This window comes from Octopus sinensis, linkage group LG7, assembly GCF_006345805.1.
Source record: "Octopus sinensis linkage group LG7, ASM634580v1, whole genome shotgun sequence".
Lineage (NCBI taxonomy): Eukaryota > Metazoa > Mollusca > Cephalopoda > Octopoda > Octopodidae > Octopus > Octopus sinensis.
This window is the reverse complement of record NC_043003.1, coordinates 10,877,193-10,900,961: the sequence shown is the minus strand read 5'-3', so window position 1 is coordinate 10,900,961 and position 23,769 is coordinate 10,877,193. Positions and strand designations below refer to the sequence as shown.

At 41.0% G+C, this 23,769-nt stretch overlaps 1 protein-coding gene across 1 annotated transcript in view; it reads right to left on the bottom strand.

Moving 5' to 3' along the window:
- The window catches only part of LOC115214208 (transmembrane protein 41B-like), a 42,271-nt gene that overhangs the window by 9,451 nt on the left and 9,051 nt on the right, over positions 1–23,769 (bottom strand). Inside the window, exons 2-6 of the mRNA XM_029783316.2 lie at positions 14,184–14,430; positions 11,675–11,803; positions 9,788–9,881; positions 8,494–8,598; positions 5,259–5,397 (exon numbers count right to left, since the gene is read on the bottom strand). Of these exons, the coding sequence (XP_029639176.1) occupies positions 5,259–5,397; positions 8,494–8,598; positions 9,788–9,881; positions 11,675–11,803; positions 14,184–14,430 (714 nt within the window). The remainder of the gene's footprint in view (positions 1–5,258; positions 5,398–8,493; positions 8,599–9,787; positions 9,882–11,674; positions 11,804–14,183; positions 14,431–23,769) is intronic.

The window sequence follows — 23,769 nt, the reverse complement described above, 5'->3', positions numbered from 1 at the left end:
GTGTGTGTGTGTGAGAGAGAGAGAGAAAGTGTGTGTGTGAGAGAGAGAGAGTGTGTGTGTATATGTGTGATAGAGAGAGAGAGAGACAGACAGACAGAAAGAGAAACAGACAGACAGATAGATAGACAGGGAGAGACAGACTGACTGACAGACAGACAAATAGATAAAGAGAGACAGATAGAGATAGATAGACAGATAGACAGAGACAGACAAACAGACAGATAGAGAGAGACAAAAAAACAGATAGACTAATAGATGAATTAGACAGAGAGAGAGAGAGAGAAAGATAGACAGACAAACAGAGAGATAGATAGATAAATAGAAAGACAGAGAGAAAGAGGCAGGCAAACAGATAGACAGATAGATAGATATAGATAGATAGAAAGAGATAAATAGATACATAGAGGGATAGGTATAAACAGAGAAAGAGAGAAACAAAGAGATCCCTAGGTGGATAGATTGATAGAGATAAAGAGATAAAGAGACGAAAGTGCGATAATTACTGATTAGGGAGATAGATAGTAATTACACACACACATGCATGCACACACACACACAAATATTTATGGGGAGGGAGAGAATGTGAAAACGTGTGTGTGTGTGTGTGAAAGAGGGGAGATGAGAGAAAGAGAGAGAAGATAAAGGCGAGGGAGAGTGAGGGAGACAGACGGAGGGTGAGTCGGTGTGTGTGCGTGCGTGTGTGTGTGTGTGTAGGTGTATATGTGAGTAGGTGGGTGAGAGTGTGTATGTGTGTAGGTGTGCACACTTGTGTGAATACATGAGTGGGCGTGTGTGTGAGTGCAGGCGTGCACATGTGTGTGTGTCTATAAGTGTCCATGTGTGTGTGCGTGTATAATTATATGTGTGTGTGCATGTGTGTTCAATGGTTAAATCCATCAATATGTTGGTTCTGAGAGAGAGAGAGAGAGAGAGAAAGAGTGTGTGTGTGAGAGAGAGAGAAAGTGTGTGTGTGAGAGAGAGAGAGTGTGTGTGTATATGTGTGATAGATAGAGAGAGTGTGTGTGTGTGTGTGTGTGTGTGTGTTTATGTGTGTGCGCATGTGTGTTCAATGGTTAAATCCATCAATATGTTGTTTCTGAGAGAGAGAGAGAAAGTGTGAGAGTGTGTGTGTGTGTGGTGTGTGTGTGAGAGAGCCATCAATCCTGGGTGGAAATGTAAGGTGAGGTGAGGTATGAAGGACAATTTCCTTCATTGCCTTACATTAATGGATCGAAGTAGGAAAGAAAAAGAAAGAGAAAGAAGAGAGAGAAAGAGGGACAGAAAGAAGGTAGGATGTCAGTGTGTGGTGGCGGTGGGTCAGAAAAAGAGAGAGAGAGAAAGAGCATGGAGGAAAGAGTGTGGGGGGTAGGATATATATAAAGAGGGAGAGTAGTAACAGCCTGTACAACTTACACACACACACACACACACACACACACACAGAAATTATGATGAATGCATGTGTGTGTGTGCGTGTGTGTATGTGTGTGTGTTAGATCTATAGATCAGTAGTGTGTAAGGGAGGGGCTGTAATGATAGAGAGAGACAGACAGACACATTAAAAAGAGAGGGAAAGAAGGGGAGGAAGAGATGAAAAGCAAGTGACAAAATGTGAGAGGAGAGGAAGGAGGAGAGGCGGAGGCAGAGGAGAGGCAGGAGGCAGAGGATGAGGAGATTTACAGAGCCTATTAGCTAAGTGGAGGTTGGGACCAAAGGCTGTCAGGAAGGATCGGTGGGGGTAGGCATGGAGGGAAATTTCCCACCTTCACCCCCCTCCCAACTTGCTTGTTAGTGTCCACATGTATATTGATCATTTACCAGGGAGATGTGACAATGTCTGTCCACAACGTGTGCACACACACACACACACACAGAAATATGGGATTAACATCAGAGACTCTACCAATACACACACACACATACATACATACACATATATATACTGTACACATATTGATTGCCCGGGATCTGGCAGTGAGATAGTTAAGTGTGTGTCTGTACCTATTATGTGCTTAAAGGAACAGTTAGAGGATATAACCTGGAAAATGCCCCAGCATGGCCAGCCTAATGATTGAACTAAGTAAAAGATAAAAAATGTATGTGTGTGTGTTTCTGTCAGTCTGTCTGTCTGTCTACCTGTCTATCTATCTACATGTGTGCGTGTGTGTGTATATGTATATGTTTGTATATATGTGTATATATTATATATATATATTATATATATATATATATATATATGCATATATACATATATATATATATATATGATCATATATACATATATATATATATTATATATATATATGCATTTATAGTATATATATATATATATATATATATATATATATATATATATATATATATGCATGTATTATATATATATATGCATATATATATATATATATATATATATATGCATATATATATATTATATATGCATATATATATATATATATATATATATATATGCATATCTTATATATATATATATATATATATATATATATATGCATATATATAATATATATATATATATATATGCATATATATATTATATTATATAATAATATATATATATATATATATATATATATATATATACATAAATGCATATATTATATATATGCATGTATATATATATATATATATGCATGTATATGTATGTGTGTATACACACACACACACATATACACACGTATCAGAGGGGCAGAAGAGAGACTGAGGTAGAGAAAAGAAACATGAGACAGTTGTGTGGGTGGGGGTGGGGTGGGGGGTAGAATAGTCCACCCATTTGATTGGTGTGTTTTTATGTAGCAGCAGAAACGCACAAAAAAAGGGGTGAGCACGTTGAGGTGTGGAGTGGGGGTGAATAGATGGTGATAGTGAGAGGAGGCGACAGAGATGCCGGTCAGAACCACTCCTCCCCCACCCCTCATGCACACATCACACATGGCACATACACTCTTTCATTCATATATTTTTCACACCCTCAGATATATTACTCTCTCCCTCTCTTCTCAAATACAGAGAAGACCACCACCATCATCATCGAATATCCTTTTTTCTAGGCTGGCATGGGTTGGACAGTTTGACAAGAACAGACACACCAGAGGGGCCATGCCAGGTTCTATGTCTGCTTTGGCATGGTTTCTACAGCTGGATGCCCTTCCTAATGCCAACCACTTAAGAGAGAATACTGAGTGCAAGCACTGGTGAGGTCGCCAAATACCCACAAGAAAAGACCCGCCCCAACTGGGCAGGGTTTCGACTGCAAGGGTAAGAAAATATGATAGACAGAGGGGAGCAAGTGACTTGTTGAAGAGATGAATGCATGGATGCACAAGGCAGCAAGCTGGCATAATTGATAGCATGTCGGGCAAAATGCTTAGCGGTATTTCACCCATCGCTACATTCTGAGTTCAAATTCCACTGAGGTCGACTTTGCCTTTCATCCTTTCGGGGTTGATGAATTAAGTACCAGTTGAGTACTGGGGTTGATGTAATCGACTTAACCCCTCCCCCAAAATTTCAGGCCTTGTGCCTTTAGTAGGAAGAAAATAAAAAAGAATACATGGATGTGTGGTTAAGAAGCTTGCTTCCCAGCCAGGTAGTTTCCAGTTCAGGCCCTCTGAGTGACCTGAGCGTCTTCAATATATAGATACATACACACACACATACAAGGCACGTGCTGTGTCAGTAATTACTCAGGATAGGAAGTTGGCGACCCTTATGTAGTAAAACACGAAAAATAAGTGAAATACAGGTATGTGACTGAGTTGAAGGCAGATTTACTTCTGCCTTTCTAGCACGTAAAGAAAACGGTGTTGTAGGAGTGTACGCAGCATGTGTACTACAGCAGTTCTATGCATAGCTTTAATACCGAGATTGAAAAGCAGAGGTGAATTATGCCTTCCTAATCTACAAAAGTAACCTTCATAATTTTATTGAATTAGGTGCATATTTTATCATGAGAGAAAAATGTTGCTATTGATCTATTTATTCAATGTAGGCACTGCCTACATTGCCTACCCAGGCAGCATGTCCCTGATATATACATACATAGATACATGTGGGTGAGTGGGTGTATATACCTTGGTCTAGATATCATGGTTGTTAAAGAGCATCATCGTAATACAAGTGATGCTGTTTGTTTCCCGTTTTCTGTGAAAAGCCTGTCTGTCTGGCTTTGGGGAAATACTACCTTACTTGGAAACAGGTGAGGGTTAGTGAAAGGAAAGGCATCCAACTGTAGAAACCACGCCAAAACAGAAAATGGGAGCTCTCCAGATTGCCAGCTCCTGTCAAACTGTCCAACCCATGCCAGGATAGGTTACATTTTTGTCAAGATCTTGGTCCCTTTTTTTACTTAACTGTTGGATAGATGCAGAAGGAATTTAACAGGGAGTGGTTTTTACATGAGTGAAAATGCATGGTCTAATGGTTAGCATGTTCCACTCATGATCACAAAATTGTGATTCTGATTCCAGAACCAGGCAGAGTCTTGTGTTCTTGAGCAAAACATTTTAATTTCTTGTTGATCCAAGAAGGAATGTTGTTATTTTGGTCACTCACACACCATGGAATCTGGGTAAGTGACACAAGACTGTAATTACTATTTTTTAATCTCATAACGAGATATTTAGCAACAGTACTTCGTAGTAAAGATTGTTTGCCAACATAACATGGCTATCCTGGTTTAGGACGAATGTTGCTGTAACTTAGCCCCAGGAGACATCGTCTCCAGCTGGCTATACGACACGATCTGTGTCCTTATATTTTCGAGCAAGGGAATCTAGCATCCTCACACAGATATTATTTAGAGCTGACTGAGAGTGCTAGATTTCCTTGTTTGGAAAATGCAAGGACACAGATCGTGCCGTATAACCAGCTGGAGACGATATCTCCTGGGGCTAAATTACAGTAACATTAGTCCTAAACCAGGACTGCCATGTTATGTTGACAAACAATCTTTACTACACAAGACAGTAATGTCCAGAGAGGTTTTGATAGTTTTTGCATTACATTAATATTTTTCTTTTTATGTTTAAAAAAATTCTTCTTTTTAGGGAATTTGGCTGTTATTAATGGCAAAGAAGAGTTAAAAGACACACTTGACCTTGAAGGTAAAGCATGCGTTCTAACCCTTCTACTATCAATAAAATGACTACCAGTAATATACTGGGGTGGTGCTTAATGCCTGTGGTGACCTTCACCGAGGATGTTGTGTTTGAGAAGGAAAAAAATCAATCAATATTTACCAATAAATGTTCCAAGAAAAAATAGCTTCAAAGGAACGTTGATCACAGGTGCAGCAATATTGATGAACCAGTTGGGTAGGAATGGTGTAATTCGAAGAAAAATGATGTAATTTAGCAAATGTTCACGGTAAGACGCAACCTGAAATAAACATAACAGATTATAGATCAAAGTAGTCGACATACAAGCAGGTTAAAGATATCTTGTTTCTTTGTAGATTGAAAGAAATGATGCAGAGCCTTAATCATTGTTGACCCTTTTTAAGGTCTCATCACTTAACCAATCCCAGAGAAACACGCAGCCAGCACCATTTGAGCATGGTCGATGCCAGTACCACATGACTGACGACTCCCATGCTGGTGACATGTAAAAAGCCCCATTCGAGCGTGACCGATACCAGTGCTGCCAGACTGCACACCCACCAGCGGCACATAAAAATCACCATTTGAACATGGTCAATGCCAGTTCCGCATGACTGGCACCCATGCCATGGGACATAAAAAGCATCATTTGAGTGTGACCGATACCAGTGCTGCCTGACTGGTATCTGTGCTGGTGGCACGTAAAAAGCACCCACTACACTCTTGGAGTGGTTGGTGTTAAGAAGGGCATCCAGCTGTAGAGACCTTGCCAGATCTGACTGGAGCCTGGTGCAGTCTCCTGACTCGCCAGTCCTTAGTCAAATCGTCCAAACCATGCCAGCATGGAAAGTAGATGTTAACGATGATGATGATGATGATGATGAACAAATATGGTCACTTCAGAGAATTGGAGTAAATAACTTGCCTGCTCTTAGTGTTTTATCTTTTATGACATACTCTACATGTGCTGTTTTATTCAAATGGCAGTGCCCCAGCATGGCCACAGCTCGTGAGCTGAAACTAGAATCAATCAATCAATCAATAATCTTTCACTTGTTTCAGTCATTAGATAGCGACCATGCTGGGGCACAACATTGAAGAACTTTCAGTCTAATGAATCGACCCAAGTAATTATTTTCTTTAAGCCTGGTACATATTCTAGCAGTCTCTTTTGATGAACTGCTAAGTTACAAGCACATAAACACACCAACACCAGTTGTCAAGCAAAGGTGGGGGGACAAACTCAGATACAAAGACACATGCACACACACACACACGCATATATATGACGGGCTTCTTTCAGTTTCCGTCTACCAAATCCACTCACAAGGCTTTGGTTGGTCTGAGGCCATAGTAGAAGACACTTGCCCAAGGTGCTATGCAGTGGGACTGAACCCGGAACCATGCGTTTGGGAAGCAAGCTACTTACCACACAGCCATGGCTGTGCCTATGTGTGCATGTGAAATTGCAACAGAATAATGTTAAACTATTAACAAGCTATTGGGTTTCCGTTCCTGATTGAAGCACTTTTACTTTATGTGTGCGTGCGTGCGTGTTCTGTCAGTGAAGATCGTTAGGGAAGTTAAGAATTAAGCATCTCGGTTGGAAATAGTAATATAGAAATACATCACAAGCCAAACACCAATAACAGGATATAGACGACAGCCTATCCTTCATGTCAGCAGACCAGTATCTTTGCTGAGTCAGTGAGATGTGACTAAACATAGATACAGGATGTTAGATTGGGGAAGGGCGAAGCACATCAAAGAAATATTAGGTAAGCAAAAGCTGAAGGGTGAGGAAAAGGGGACAGCAAAGTAAGGGAAATGACAGCTTATCATAAAAGGGAGAAGATATAAACAAGGCATGGGAAGTCATACGAAGAGCATCACCATCATCATCATCTTTTAACATCCATTTTTGATAGCTTCCGCTACCTAGGTGACCAAAACTGTAGTGGAGGTGGATGCTCAGAGAGTGTTACCACTGGAATAAGATTAGCCTGGGCAAAGTTCAGAAAGCTCTTACCCCTACTGGTGACAAAGTACCTCTTGCTCAAAGCGAAGGGTAGATTGTATGATGCATGTATGCAAACTGCTATGCTACATGGCAGTGAAACATGGGCTGTAACTGCTGAAGACATGTGTAGGCTTGAAAGAAATGAAGCCAGCATGATCCGCTGGATGTGTAATGTCAGTGTGCATACATGACAGAGTGTAAGCACCCTGAGAGAAATGTTGGACATAAGAAGCATCAGATGTGGTGTGCAAGAGAGACGACTGTGCTGGTATGGTCATGTGATGCATATGAATGAGGATAGCCATGTGAAGAAGTGTCACTCCCTAACAGTGGCAGAAACCCATGGAAAAAGGAGACCCAGGAAGATATGGGATGAGATGGTGAAGCATGACCTTCAAATGTTGGGCCTCACAGAGGCAATGACAAAAGACCGAGACCTCTGGAGATATGCTGTGATTGAGAAGACCCAGCAAGTAATCTGAAATCACAGCTGCAGCCTACACCAGTGTCGCATAATCAGCCCATTTAAAAAGTACCTCTGAATTGTTGGGCAACGTGCTGTGCTTCAGGACACCTATTGAGTCAAGTAAAATTAAAATCAAAATTGAATCAAATCTGATCACAATCAAATGGAAATTGTAGTTGTGGCAGATGCCAGTGCCGCCTGACTGGCTCCCGTGCTGATGGAATGCAATAAGCACCATGCATGCATGGGTCATTGCCAGTGCTGCCTAAATGGCTCCCCATGCTGGTGGCACGTAAAAAATACCATCCAAATGTGGTCGGTGCCAGCCCCCGCACCCCAATAGGCTCCTGTGCCAGTGGCACGTAAAAGACACCATTCAAGTGTGGTCTAAGCCAGTACCGCCTGAGCAGCTCCCATGCCAGTGGCATGTAAAAAGCACCATTCGAATTTGGTTGATGCCAGTGCTGCCTGACTGGCTCCCATGCTGATGGTACATAAAAAGCACCCACTACACTCTCGGAGTGGTTGGCATTAGGAAGGGCATCAAGCTGTAGAAAGACCGCCAGATCAGACTGGAGTCTGGCGAGGCCTCGTGGCTTGCCAGTCCCCAGTCAAACCATCCAACCCATGCCAGCATGGAAAAAGGACATTAAACGATGATGATGATCGATGGGCTGGACAGTGTGGCAAGAGGTGGCAAGCTGCAGAGCCATACCAAGCTCCAGTTGTTAGTTTAGGTACAGTTTCTGTGGCTGGATGACCTTCCTAATGCCAACCACTTTACAGAGTGCACTGGGTGCTTTTAGATGGCACCCGCGTGGGCGCTTTCACTCGGTGCTTTTAAGATGGGTTTCATATGATGGTGATTCAAGAGTCAAAGCTAAACTTACCTGTGCTTGCCAGTCAGCAACCCTGGCTGGCCAGTACTTCTCCACCAAACGATGACCAACAAAATCAGCAATCAAATAACAAAACGAAGCACCAATTGCAGAACACTAACAATGGAAAGAGAAAAATAATAATAATAATAATAAAAGTAATAATAATAATAATAATAACAACAACAACAATAAGAGTAATAATAATAATTCTTTGGGGGAAGGGTACTTATTTAATCGACCCTGAAAGGATGAAAGGCGAAGTCAGCTGTGGCAGCATTTGAACTCAGAACATAGCGACAGACAAAATACCGCTAAGCATTTCGCCCGGTGTGCTAATGATTCTGTCAGCTCACTGCCTTACTACTACTACTACATCATCATAATAATAATAATAACAACAACAATAATAAATGCCCTGATGCAGTACCAGGCAGTGGCTCTCATGGCTTCTGATCTTAACTGATTGGAAGTGTTATCATGTACATTGTGTTGTCTTGGTATAAAAGATGGGCTACAGCAAATATTCTGCTCAATACCACAGATTTGCTTGTCAGTTGTTTGACCTTAACCAGTTGAGCATGTCCCTTAGTGGCTGATGATATGTGCATCTCTGATCACGAGCAGAAATAGTGGGGGAGCATCATAGCCATGTGTTGAGAGGGATTCTTTTGAGTTTGGACAATTCACCTTTGGAAACATGAGTGCTTTGTTCGTCATTCTTAAACAACCTTTATTCGGGGACCTTTTGAGTGGGATGGGCTACTTGACTAGAAGAAAATTCTAACTGGGCTCCACCTGCAAGATAATGTGCTGTTTATCTTAATGTGAGATCACCATGTCATGCATATGTGGTTGTGATGCATGTGCCTGATGTACCCTTATCAGACAATGATAATGATAATAATAATTCTTTCTACTATAGGCACAAAGTCTGAAATCTGGGGGATGGGAATAGTCAATTACATCGACCCCAGTACACAGCTGGTACTTACTTTATCAACCCCAAAAGAATGAAAGCCATAGCTGACCATGGTGGAATTTGAACTCAGCATGTAGTCATGGGTGAAATACCACTAAGCATTTAGCCCAGTCTGTTAGCAATTCTGCCAGCTCACTGCCTTGGTAGTAGTAGTAATAATAATAATAATGAGAAAAATGACGTTTTAGTTGGCCTGGGCCCCACAGAGGAAGACAGCAGCCTAAGATGGCATGCAGTGGAACTGAACCCAAGATCACAAGGTTGTGGGGGAGGGTGTGCGTCATGTGGGTCTGCATAAACAAAATGACAGAGTGACATACTTACCAAACAAACCAAAAATAAGGCCAATGGGAATGAGAATAGGAATCCTGATAGAATACTGAGGAAGATGGATCCTGGAATGGCAAATGACTGTAGACTGACAGGGTTAAGGGAAAAAGAAAAATTGATACAATTGCAAAAGAAAAAAAAAAAAAAAACCAGGCTGAGGGTAAGATAGAAAAATCCAATACCCATATCCATCCTTCTCTTTCTCTGTCCACTATTCCAGGGAGAGCCATGGTGGGAGAGTCCTCAAGCATCTCCTCCATAGGGTTCTATCATAAGTGGTCATTGTTACACTTTTCAGCTGGATTCCCAAGAGGGACCAATTAAGATTAACACTTTAACTTCATTGTGCGCCATATACAGTACAAGGGTAACTGACCCAACCTGTATTGAGTACCACTATTGGTGCACAGTATAAATTTTAAAAAAATTTTAGAAACTGATATTTTAATGAACTCAGTCGTTATTATACATGAATTATGTTTTAGAAATAAAGGATAATAACAATATTTTGTAAATTTATAACATCTATTCCCGTTTCATTATTAAATGGTGGTGCTCCAGCACGGCCACAGCTCTGAGCTGAAACTACAGAAAACAATTTTAAAAAAACTTAACCGTCACTTAGCGGTTCGGCAAAAGAGACCGATAGAATAAGTACTGGGCTTACAAAGAATAAGTCCCGGGGTCGAGTTGCTCGCTAAAGGCGGTGCTCCAGCATGGCCGCAGTCAAATGACTGAAACAAGTAAAAGAGTAAAGAGTAAAGAGTAATAATAAAGTAAAATAATCAATAAGAAAAAGCAACTGAACAAGATGCTGGTGAGGCTTAATGGCTAAACTCAGAGATGCGTTTAAAGTGTTAAGAATACTAGCAGTATCGCCCGGCGTTGCTCGGGTTTGTTTCACAACTTTTAGAATTGGAATTTTGAAAAGTAAAAAGTTTGCATTATGTACTTGTTATCTCTTTAAGTGAACATTTTTCTGGTTGAAATACACCAAAAAATGGCGACACAGCAGTAAAAAATCGTAAAAAATATGGATTTTCATAGAAAAAAAGCACCTTTTTGATGTAAAAATTTGTTGGTGTAACATGGTCCGATTTGAAATTCTTCTACGGAAGGAAGAGCAAGCCTTCTTCTATCATACTCTCAATTTTGATCAACTTGCGCTGCAGGGTCTCGGAGGAGATAGGGTTAGTTGAAGGCTACCAAACCTGCCCCACACAGACAACTTCAGCTTTATATAGAGAGAGATTATCCAAGCATCTCATTCTTAGTCTGTCTTTAGATCTCTTGCCTGTTGGTTCAGCTTGAAGAATTTGTCTTCTGGCCTGGCCCCCGTGTCGGTGGCACGTAAAAAGCACCATCCGTCCGTGGCCGTTTGCCAGCCCCGTCTTGCACCTGTGCGGGTGGCACGTAAAAAGCACCCACTATACTCACGGAGTGGTTGGCGTTAGGAAGGGCATCCAGCCGTAGAAACACTGCCAGATCACACTGGGCCTGGAGCAGCCTTCAGGCTTCCCAGACCCCAGTTGAACCATCCAACCCATGCTAGCATGGAAAGCGGATGCTAAATGATGATGATGGTGATGATGATTCTTTCTTATGACATTTTAACCACATGATCATAATGCTGGAACTGTGATCTCTAGGAAGTAGCAGCTCGACCTGGGGAGACTCCCTGATCTCCAGCCTGCACACCCTATCAAGTAATGCTACCCCGTAGATCCTTCAAAGGAACAAAATTTTCGAGGAGTTCCACATCAAAAGTTTAAAATGGGTCAAGAAATAAAAACTGAACCACCAAAAGCATTAAAGAATTCTATGAGTTACAAAACTGCACTGAGATAATGAGGAAAGCAAAAAATCACTGCAAAAGGATACAAAATATAGACAATGAAATATCCAGCTAGAACTTGGTAAAAATATTTATCCTTGTAGCGAGATAAAATACGGCCTAGGTTTTTTGCATCAGCTATATCCTGTGGAACTTTAATATATTGCTTTTCTTCTCTGAAAAATAAATGAATAAATAATTACATAAATAAATAAATGAAGTAAAGATCATTATTTAAGCATGGTTGGTGTTAAGAAGGGCAGCTGGCATTAGGAAGAGCATCCAGCTGTAGAAACTTTGCCAGATCAAATTGGAGCGTGGTGCAGCCTTCTGGCTTGCCAGCCCTCAGTCGAACCATCCAACCCATGCCAGCATGGAAAGTGGACGTTAAACGATGATGATGATGATAATGATGAGAAACGTGACTGTCTGTGAAACAGCAACTGTTTGCTAGTTAATTACCATCCTCATTTTAATGTCTACTTTTCTATACTTGCATGGGTTAGACAGAGTTTACTGGGACGGATTTTCTACGGCTGGATGCCCTTCTCATCATCAACCATCACTCTAGCAGCACAAGTGCATCTCCCCATTCTCTTTCCCATATAATCTTGCAATCCAATGGGGCCCACCTGGGTACCTCATCTCTTGCAACTGCTACTGCTCGTTTTCTCTTTCTCACCCCTTTCCATACCGGTTGGGAGTAACCAGGTCCTCTACAAAAACCTCTCAAAGTTCAGTATTCTTGTAAAGAAGGAAAAATGTAGAAAGGAAAAGGAAAAACCCCTACTCAACAATGTAGATGGTGGAGTAGGATTTTGGAGGGGGAGGTAGCTTTATGCCAGGTACTGAGAGGCTAAAATAGATCGAGGGACAAGCACAGGTGTCTTGCTAGAAATACTTGGTTACCCTATGTTATATGAGGAAGGGTGGGTGGGAATAACTGGGAAGAAGAAAAAGACAGGAGTGATGGGGTACCAAAGCAAATTCTAGGAGTAGCTGTGTGGTAAGTAGCTTGCTTACGAAATACATGGTTCCAGGTTCAGTCTTGGGCAAGAGTCTACTATAGCTTTGGGCCGACCAAAGCCTTGTGAGTGGATTTGGTAGACAGAAACTGAAAGAAGCCCGTCGTATATGTGTGTGTGTGTGTGTGTGTGTGTGTGTCTGTGTTTGTCCCCCCAACATCGCTTGACAACTGATGCTGGTGTGATTACGTCCCCGTAACTTAGCAGTTTGGCAAAAGAAACTAATAGAATAAGTACTAGGCTTACAAAGAATAAGTCCTGGGGTCAATTTGATCGAGTAAAGGCGGTGCTCCAGCATGGCCACAGTCAAATGACTGAAACAAGTAAAAGAGTACAAGCTGAGCTTAAGAATGGATACAGTGAAAGGAGCAGGTGAGGAGGAGGGCAATGGGTAGTCTCATAAAAGCTACCCACTTTACTTGTTGCATCAGTGCACATGGCCTGAGTGGAGAGTAATAGATGGCTAAAGATAGGGCACAAGTGACTGTGGGGTGAGGTGAGAGAGATAGCAGTACTTAGGAATGAGCAGAGACCAGAAGATGGAGTGGGGATGATGTGCAAGGTGTAGGAGTGGCAGAGAACGGGGATGTGGGAGTACATCATCAGCATCATCGCTTAATGTCCATTTTCCATGCCGGCATGGGTTAAACAGTTTGGGAGGAGCTGGTAGGCTGGTGGGTAGCAACAGGCCCCGGTTATCTCTTTCGACAAGGTTTCTACAGCTGGATGTGGCGGTGAAGCATGACCATCGAACATTAGGCCTCACAGAGGCAATGATTAGTGACCGGGACCTCTGGAAATATGCCGTGCTTGAGAAGACTCGGCAAGCGCAAGTGAGACCATAACCTCGTGGCCTATGCCAGGGGTGTAACCAGCCCATTATGTGTACCTTTCCTTCATTGGACAAAACTCTGCTTGCAAAGACCTGTTGAGGAAAGTGAAATTGAAATCAAATTCAATGACTGGCATCCGTGCTAGTGGAGTGCTAAGAGCACCACTTGAGCGTGACCATTGCCAGAGCAGCAAACTGGCTTCCATGTTGGTGGCACATAAAAAGCAGCATTTGAGCATGATTGTTACCAGCGTCGCCTTACTGGCACTTTCTGCTGGTGGTACATGAAAAAACATTCGAGTGAGGACGTGGCCAGTGCCGCTGGACTGCCTTCTGTACAGGTGGCACATAAAAAACACCATTTGAGCGTGGCTGTTGCCAGTACCACCTGACTGGCCCTCACACCAGTGGCATGTAAAAAGCACTCACTACACTCTCGGAGGGGTTGGCATTAGGAAGGGCATCCAGCTGTAGAAACTTTGTCAGATCAGATTGGAGCCTGGTTTGCCAGTCCTCAGTCAAATCATCCAACCCATGCTAGCACAGAAAGTGGACATTAAATGATGATGATGATGCCTTTCCTAATGCCAACCACTTTCCAGAATGTACTGGTTGCTTTCACATGATGCCCGACACGGGCACTTTTACATAAATCATAAGAAACAACGCATGTAAAGAAGAAGACAGACAAATACTTACAAATCCATATTTGGAAACCGTAGATATATAAATACCATAACTAGAATGGATGTGAAGAAAAGGACGCCAAGAATTACAAAAGATCTACTACTGTTGGTTTCTGTGGACTGGGTTTTGGTACTTGATGAAATGTTAGTGGAATGCTTCGATTTTGACATGCTATTAGAGCTGTCACTGGACATGTGGTTAGCATTGGAATTTGATACAACTGCCTCGTTAACAAAGCTATTGGACAAATGATTATGTTCTGAAATTAGAGGAAAAAGAAAAACAATTAAAATTACTACAAATTACATCGTACATTATTTACATTTGACAGATATTTGTCCTCATCTTATTTGTTGTTAATACGTTTTGGTTTATATACCCTCCAACCTTCATCAGGTGTCTTGGGGAAATTTCAAATCTGGGTTCTCATTCCTAAGATATTTTTCGGTGTTATTATTATTATTATTATTCAGGTCACTGCTTGGAATCAAACTCAGAATCTTGAGGTTAGTAGCCCATGCCCTTAACCATTACACCCACGGGCATATGGCATAGTGGTTAAGAGTATGGGCTACTAACCCCAAGATTCTGAGTTTGATTCCAGGCATTGACCTGAATAACGACGACGACTGAATAACGTCGATGACGACGACATTGAAAAATACTTTAGGAATGAGAACCCAGGTTTGAAATTTTCCCCAAGACACCTGATGAAGGCTGGAGGGTATATTAGCCGAAACATTGTGTTAACAACAAACAAGATGAGGACAAATATCCATCAAATGTAAATTATATCATGTCTGAAATTGTCAACATCATCATCATTTTAAAGTCTGCTTTCGCATGCTTAGGAGGATGGTAATAGTTGATTACATTGACATCCCCACCCCCAGTATGCAACTGGTACTTACTTTATTGACCCCGAAAAGATGAAAAGCAAAGTTGACCTCGTCAGAATTTGAACTCGGAACATAAAGACAGACATGCTAATGATTCTGTCAGCTCACTGCCTTAGTAGTAGTAATAATAATAATAATAATAATAATAATAATAATAATGATGATGATGATGATGATAATGATAATAATAATATTTTAAAAGGATTGATGTAACTGTTCACAAAGGTTAACAGTCAAGACAAAGAGTGTGATTCGATTGTAATAGATATTTTATTGGCTGAAATGTTTTTAATTTACTCACAGAGTTGGCCCTTAGATTATAAAAACTGTTATCGTACAAAAAAAATTTGCCACAAAAAGTCATGTAAAAAAATTGCCAGAAACAATTGCAGTAATGAAAATTTGGGAATCCAAAATTTCAGGATTGTGAGTCTGGATCCGGCTTGGAATGTTTTCAATTTACTCACGGAGTCAGCCTGATTCCAAAATGGTATGATATTTTGGGTTATGGCCTCTAGGAGTAAAGTTGAAAAAATGTGACATACTGATATATCATATTATACTATATTATATTATCATCATCATCATATTCATCATCGTTTAACGTCCGTAGACGGAATTGGTAGACAGAAACTGAAAGAAGCTCGTCGTATATGTGTGTCTGTGTTTGTGCCCCCCAACATTGCTTGACAGCCAATGCTGGTGTGTTTACGTCCCAGTAACTTAGCGGTTCGGCAAAAAAGAGACCGATAGAATAAGTACTAGGCTTACAAAAGAATAAGTCCTGGGGTCGATTTGCTTAGCTAGCATGGGTTGGACGGTTCAACCGGGGATCTGGGAAGCCAGAAGGCTTCAGTCTTATCTGGCAATGTTTCTACAGCTGGATGCCCTTCCTAACGCCAACCACTCCGTGAGTGTAGTGGGTGCTTTTTACGTGCCACCTGCATGTATATATTATATTAATATATTATATTAAGGTGGTGAGCTGGCAGTATGTATAGCACACCAGGCAAAATGCTAAGAGGTATTTCATCTGCTGTTAGGGTTTGAGTCCAAATTCCGCTGAGGTCAACCTTGCCTTTCATCCATTTGGAGTCGATGAAATTAGTACCAGTTAATCGACTTAATGCCTTCCTCCACCTCGTGCTTCCAGTAGAGAGGACTTTTTAAAGTTGAAAAAGTGTGACATTCACATTTATTATATTAGGTATGTTTAATTTGGGGGAAACTTTATTTTAATTAAAGTGTATTTTGTGTGTGTGTGTATTAAAGACAGCAAAAAGTAAAACAAAAACGATAGTGTTCAGTAGGTGGTTGCTATGAGCTGAGTTCAAATTCCGCCGAGGTCGACTTTGCTTTTCATACTTTCGGGGTCGATAAATTAAATACCAGCTGCGTACTGGAGTCGATGAAATCAACTATCCCCAACCCGCAAAATTTCAGGCCTTGTGCCTATGATAGAAAGAATTATTATTATTACTACTACTACTATTAGAAAAAAAGAAAAAAAGAAAATTATAAACTTGATCATGTTTTTCATAAAGAGCAGGCCGGGGATCCTGTCTACCTTGGAAGGGGCCGTGGTAAACTGAAAAGGGGACAAGACAAATTATCATGTTTAATCAAATTAAGATGCTTTTTTTCCTTTCACTTGCCCAACACAATGGTGAACAAAGAAGAGTTACGTGGATATAAACTCTTATTCTCTCGTTAATAAAGCGAGAGGAGGGCAAGGCGTTTCATTAATATATGCACGCATGAGGAGAGGTCATACTAATATTTGCCATTTTGGCAACTGCTAAACGAGATTTGAATTTAAAAAATTTTTTTTTTAATTAATATAAATCAACTTTAAAATAATTATCAAGGCAGGTAACTATTTCTGATTAAACAGAGTTACGTCCCTTGTGTAATTTCATGAAATTATTTCGAAGACGTTAATTTTCGACCAACATTTTCCAGTAATTCAACTAAATTTGACAAGGTTCCGGAAAAACAAACCTGAAAATAAACACGTGTGAACTTTCGGACAACTATTTCGAAAGTTTACATAAATATCTTTCATATAAATGATTAATATATATATAATATATATTTCTGTGCAGTTCTTGGTTTTCAGTTTCCTGTATTGAATAATTTACGAATTAGGTCCATGACAATTTCACCTTCCCTGTGTTGGCTATAGTTTATAAATAGGCGCAGGAGTGGCTGTGTGGTAAGTAGCTTGCTTACTAACCACATGGTTCCCGGTTCATCCCCACTGCGTGGCACCTTGGGCAAGTGTCTTCTACTATATATATATATATATATATATATATATATATATATATATATATATATGTGTGTGTGTGTGTGTGTGGTGTGTGTGTGTGTGTGTGTGTTTGTGTCTGTGTTTGTCCCCCCAACATCGCTTGACAGCCGATGCTGATGTGTTTACGTCCCAGTAACTTAGCGGTTCGGCAAAAAGAGACCGATAGAATAAGTACTAGGCTTACAAAGAATAAGTCCTGGGGTCGATTTGCTCGACTAAAAGGCGGTGCTCCAGCATGGCCGCAGTCAAATGACTGAAACAAGTAAAAGAGTATATTAGATATTAAATCGTCTGGTATACACCTGGGAGTTTGCCAGTGAATCACGGTCACTGGGTCAGTTTTCGTTGGGTCAAAACAATTGTAGAGATCAATAAAGATGCTCGTATCTTCCATCTTCCGTTTCTCTCATTAATCAAACGTGTGTGTGTGTGTGTGTGTGTGTGTGTTAATATGAGATTATCAATCTGAGCAAAATATTTAAGTGCTCTGCAAATACAAACACACCGCTAGCATGACAGTTACACACGTTTACAACCATCACATGATGCCAAGGCAAGGAGGCTGCAACACACACACACACACGTACAAACAGACACATATATTCATTTACTTGTTTCAGTCATTCGACTGCAGCCATGTTGGAGCACCGCTTTTCGTCGAACAAATTGACTCCAGGACTTATCCTTTGTAAGCCTAGTACTTATTCTATCGGTCTCTTTTACGGGGACGTAAACACACCAACATCGATTGTCAAGCGATGGTGGGGGAACGAGCACAAACACTATATATATATATATATATATATATATATATGTGTGTGTGTGTGTGTGTGTGTGTGGTGTGTTTTGTGTCTGTGTTTGTCCCCCCAACATCGCTTGACAGCCGATGCTGATGTGTTTACGTCCCAGTAACTTAGCGGTTCGGCAAAAAGAGACCGATAGAATAAGTACTAGGCTTACAAAGAATAAGTCCTGGGGTCGATTTGCTCGACTAAAAGGCGGTGCTCCAGCATGGCCGCAGTCAAATGACTGAAACAAGTAAAAGAGTATATTAGATATTAAATCGTCTGGTATACACCTGGGAGTTTGCCAGTGAATCACGGTCACTGGGTCAGTTTTCGTTGGGTCAAAACAATTGTAGAGATCAATAAAGATGCTCGTATCTTCCATCTTCCGTTTCTCTCATTAATCAAACGTGTGTGTGTGTGTGTGTGTGTGTGTTAATATGAGATTATCAATCTGAGCAAAATATTTAAGTGCTCTGCAAATACAAACACACCGCTAGCATGACAGTGACACACGTTTACAACCATCACATGATGCCAAGGCAAGGAGGCTGCAACACACACACACACACACACACGTACAAACAGACACATATATTCATTTACTTGTTTCAGTCATTCGACTGCGGCCATGTTGGAGCACCGCTTTTCGTCGAACAAATTGACTCCAGGACTTATCCTTTGTAAGCCTAGTACTTATTCTATCGGTCTCTTTTACGGGGACGTAAACACACCAACATCGATTGTCAAGCGATGGTGGGGGAACGAGCACAAACACTATATATATATATATATATATATATAGCCACTACACACATTTTTTTCTCTCCTTCTTTCTTTCTGTGTTCCTTTCTGTAGAAGAGCGTAGGCTCGAAACGTTAAAGACTTTTAATTCCCGAGCGTTATACTAATACATGTTTGTTTTCTACACCACCTGTCTTCCTCTTTTGTTTTTTTTTTTGTGAATTCTCCCTATATATGTATGTGTGTGTGTGTGTGTGTGTGTATAGTATGCATATACAGCGGGCTTCTTTCAGTTTTGGCCCGAGGCTATAGTAGAAGACACTTGCCCAAGGTGCCATGCAGTGGGACTGAGCCCGGGACAACGTGGTTGGTAAGCAAGCTACTTACCACACAGCCAGTCCTACATTCATTTACATGTCAAATAAATTATATTTTAATCATAGAGAAAGGTGAAAATAGGAGGGTAGTAATGGGGTAGAAACGAACAGAAATAAGGCAAACTTTTGAACACACACACATACTCTGGGGGGGGGGGGGGAGAAGGTAGAGAAAGTAAAAGATGGGTGGTAAAAGAAAGAAAAAGAAAATGAAAACGAACTTCCTTCATCTCCTGCATGCAGCGGCAGAACCAATTAGTGAGGTAGTTTGTATAAGGATGTGACTGGAATAAATTAGTAGGAAACCATTATGACTGGAAGATAATGTTGAGGCTGGGATGAGAGTGACTGGCGGGGTGGGTGGGGTGGAGGGTGAGGTTGAAATGGAGGGCAAACTGCTGAAATATGTGTGTGTGAATGTGTGTGACTGATAGAGTGCACATGAGAATGTACATGTGTGAGTGTATGTATGTTAGTGTGTGTGTATGTGTGAATATGGGTGTGGGTGTGAATGTGTGTGTATATGAGAGATTGTATATGAGAATGTACATATGTGAGAGCACGTGTGTGAATGTGTGTATGTGTGATTGTATGTAAATGATAGTGTGCGGTTGAGAATGTGCATGTATGAGTGTGTGTGTGTGTGTGAGAATGTGTGAATAAGAATGTGTATGTGCGAATGTGTGTGTAAGAGAGAGAGAGAGAGAGAGAGAGAGTGTGTGCATGTGTAACAATCCTAAGCTGTCACAAACAGGCCATTCACAGAAACCATCCCTTCTCCCCCACCACTATCACCACCCATAAACATGCTCTACATGGGTGCTTGCCCTGACAGAAATAGCAGCCAATTTTCATTCAAAATTACATCCAACCACACACACACACATGGTTTCTGTAGTCCTAGATATGCAATGCTTCAGAGGGAGACAGACAAATGGCCATGGTTGAAATGCCTTTGATCATCACAGGTCTGCTCAACCACGACTGACCTAGGGCTAAATGCCAGCTTCTAAACATACACTACTAACCATAGTCCCCATTCCCAGCTACTGCTAGTATCATTACATATCATTACACCCTGCCACCCAAAGCTTTACATTTGTAACACCCAGGGGTCTTACTACACACCCTTTAAATTTCTCTACAGCAAGCACCCTCACCATCATCGTCATCAATTAACATCCATGTTCCAAGTTGGCAAGGGTTTGACTGTTTGACAAGGATCCGATGGATCCAAGGACTGCTTTGGCATCATTTCCATAGGCATGGCTGTGTGCTAAGAAGCTTGCTTCCCAACCACATGGTTCTGGGTTCAGTCCCACTGCGTGGCACCTTGGGCAGATGTGACTGTGTTCTAAGAAGCTTGCTTCCCAACCACATGGTTCCGGGTTCAGTCCTACTGCATGGCACCTAGGACAGGTGTGGGTGTGTGGTAAGAGGCTTGCTTCCCAACCACACGGTTCTAAGTTCAGTCCCACTGCATGGCACCTTGGGCAGGCATGGTAGTGTGCTAAGAAGCTTGCTTCCCAACCACATAGTTCTGGGTTCAGTCCCACTGCATTGCAGCTTGGGAAGGTGTGGCTGTGTGGTAAGTAGCTTGCTTCCCAACCACATGGTTCCGGGTTCAGTCCCACAGCATGACACCTTGGACAAGTATTTTCTACTATAGCCTCGGGCCGACCAAAGCCTTGTGAGTGGATTTTGTAGACAGACTCTGAAAGAAATATATATGGTGCCTCATTAAAAGAACTTGTACTGGAACCATGTAGTAAGCACCCAGTACACTCTGTAAAGTGGCTGGCATTAGGAAGGGCATCAAACCATTGAAACCATACCAAAGCAGACACTGGAGCCTGATGCAGCCCCTTGGCCTTACTAGCTCCTGTCAAACCATCCAACCCATGCCAGTATGGAAAACAATCATTAAATGATGATGATGTGTGTGTGTTTGTCCTCTACCACTGCTTGGCAAATGGGGTTAGTGTGTTACACCCACATAACTTTGTGGTTCGGCAAAAAGAGACCAATAGCAATAGAGTAATTACTGAGATTTACAAATAAGTGCTGGGATTAATTCATTTGACTAAAACTCTTGAAGGCAATGCCCCAGCATGGCCGTGGTCTAATGACTGAAACAAGTAAAAGACCCTTCCTAATGCCAACCACTTTGCAGCATGTACTGGATGCTTTCTGTGTTTTTGTGTCACTGGCCTCTGTAACCAGAGGTGGGATGAGAAAGAGTAGCTCTATGCTGGGAGACGAGAGGTTAAAGGATGGGATGAGGCCATACAATGACGAAGAAAAAGAAATGGAAAGCATCTTTCTTCAGACACAACCCACCCCTAAACACACAAGCAAGTAGCATGAGCAATGCTGGAACTTGTAAATTAAATTCTGTTTTATTTTCTGTAGAATGCAGACAAGGAATGGATCGTGTTAAGAACTGAAACTAGATCTCGTGCAGTTTTCTCTCTCACTGCTGGTTAGATTCTGCAAATGTTTGAAATAAAAGAGGAAAGGAAAGAACATAGGGTAAACTAAAAGACTGGTTACTTCAATGGCACATGACCACGACCTTGGAATTTCTAAATTACAATATTGTTTTGCATAAAAACTGATCTAAGAGTCTCACACACTTTCTCTCAAGTACAGACATACACATACAAATTAACATCATAAGGCCTATATACGAGGCCATGGGCTGGCAAAACTGTTAGCAAACTCCACAAAATGCTTAGTGGCATTTTTCTGGTTTACATTCTGAACTGACTTTTGGGATCAATAGTACCAGTCTAATACTGGGGTTAATATAATCGACTTGTCCCCTCTCCAACAAATTTCAGGCCTTGTGCCTATTGTTGTCAGGGTTGACTCGTATCTGAGTAGTAGATCTGTAAGGAGTTCTGAGCCTCTTCATCCTGATGGATGCAAAGGGTGTCAGTACCTGAGGTGGCTGTTCAAGGGAGGGAGAGGATTTATCACAGGGGAGAATTGGTGGGGGTCAAGGAATAAGAACCCAGGCTCAAAATTTCCCCAAGACACCTAATGAAGGCTAGGGGGATATATCAGCCAAAATATTGTGTTAACAACAAACAAGATGAGGACAAATATCAGTCAAATGTAAATAATGTACATAATTCCTCATCTCTTAAATCCTCAGAACTGTAGGATTATTATTATTATTATTATTATTAAGGCAGCACACCAGGCAAAATGTTTAGTGGTATTTCATCTGTTGCTACATTCTAAGTTCAAATTCCGCCAAGGTCGACTTTGCCTTTCATCCTTTTGGGGTCGATAAATTAAGTACCAGTGAGACACTGGGGTCGATTTAATCGATTATTCCCCTCCCCCACCAAATTTCAGGCCTTCTGCCTATCATAGAAAGGATTATTAATTATGATAATCTATTGGAGGTTAATGATTTGTTAACGAATGACTTCTTAAATTTAGTTGATATATTTTATGTTGCTCAAACATTGATTCACGAAATCCCAACAAAAAATTCAGGAAATTAAGGAAAACAGCTGCAAAAATTACGCAGATCCGTCTCTAGTGCATGGGTGTTTGGTGATCTTATACGTCAGACAATCTTTTATACTAAAGCAGCTTTATGCAAATATCAATGACTGGCCTCTATTTAATGATTGCTTTGTCATTGTGAAAGGTTGTTAGATCTTATATCCTGGTTTACTTGAGTAGATATGGCAAAACGAAGAGTCACTGATGTGTAAGATAAATCCTTAGACATTTTTAATATCTGGGTCAGATCCAAAACTCTCTTTTACTCTTTTACTTGTTTCAGTCGTTTGACTGCGGCCACGCTGGGGCACAGCCTTTAGTCGAGCAAATCGACCCGAGGACTTATTCTTTGGAAGCCTAGTAAACAGCATCCGACCCATGCAAGCATGGAAAAATGGATGTTAAAACGACAATGATGATGATGATAGTACTGTCTAATTAGAGGTACACAAAAAGCTGTCTTATTGCACTACACAAAGTATTAGAGATAGACATAGCCCTGTCACCTTATTGACACTCCATTGGTTATGATGCTCATGGAATTAATCTACAAGTGGCTGAGTACTCCACAGACATGTGTACCCTTAACCACTACACCATATGCCTGTGGGCATATGGCATAGTGGTTAAGAGCGTAGGCTACTAACCTCGCAACACAAACAAACAAGATGAGGACAAATATCCGTCGAATGTAAATAATGTACATAATTCCTCATCTCTGAAATATAGATGAAATACTGCTAAACATTTTGCCTGGCATGCTAACATTACTGCCAGCTCACCACAATAATAATAATAATAATAACAGTAATAATAATAATAATAAAAATAACAACAATAATAATAATAATGCTGTCTTCTTTTAATCAGACAGAGTGCTATCTTATAAGAAGCACATACACTGTACTACTTTCTCTTTAATTTAGGGCAAGGCCTAGATTCAAACACTGAATAGGATTT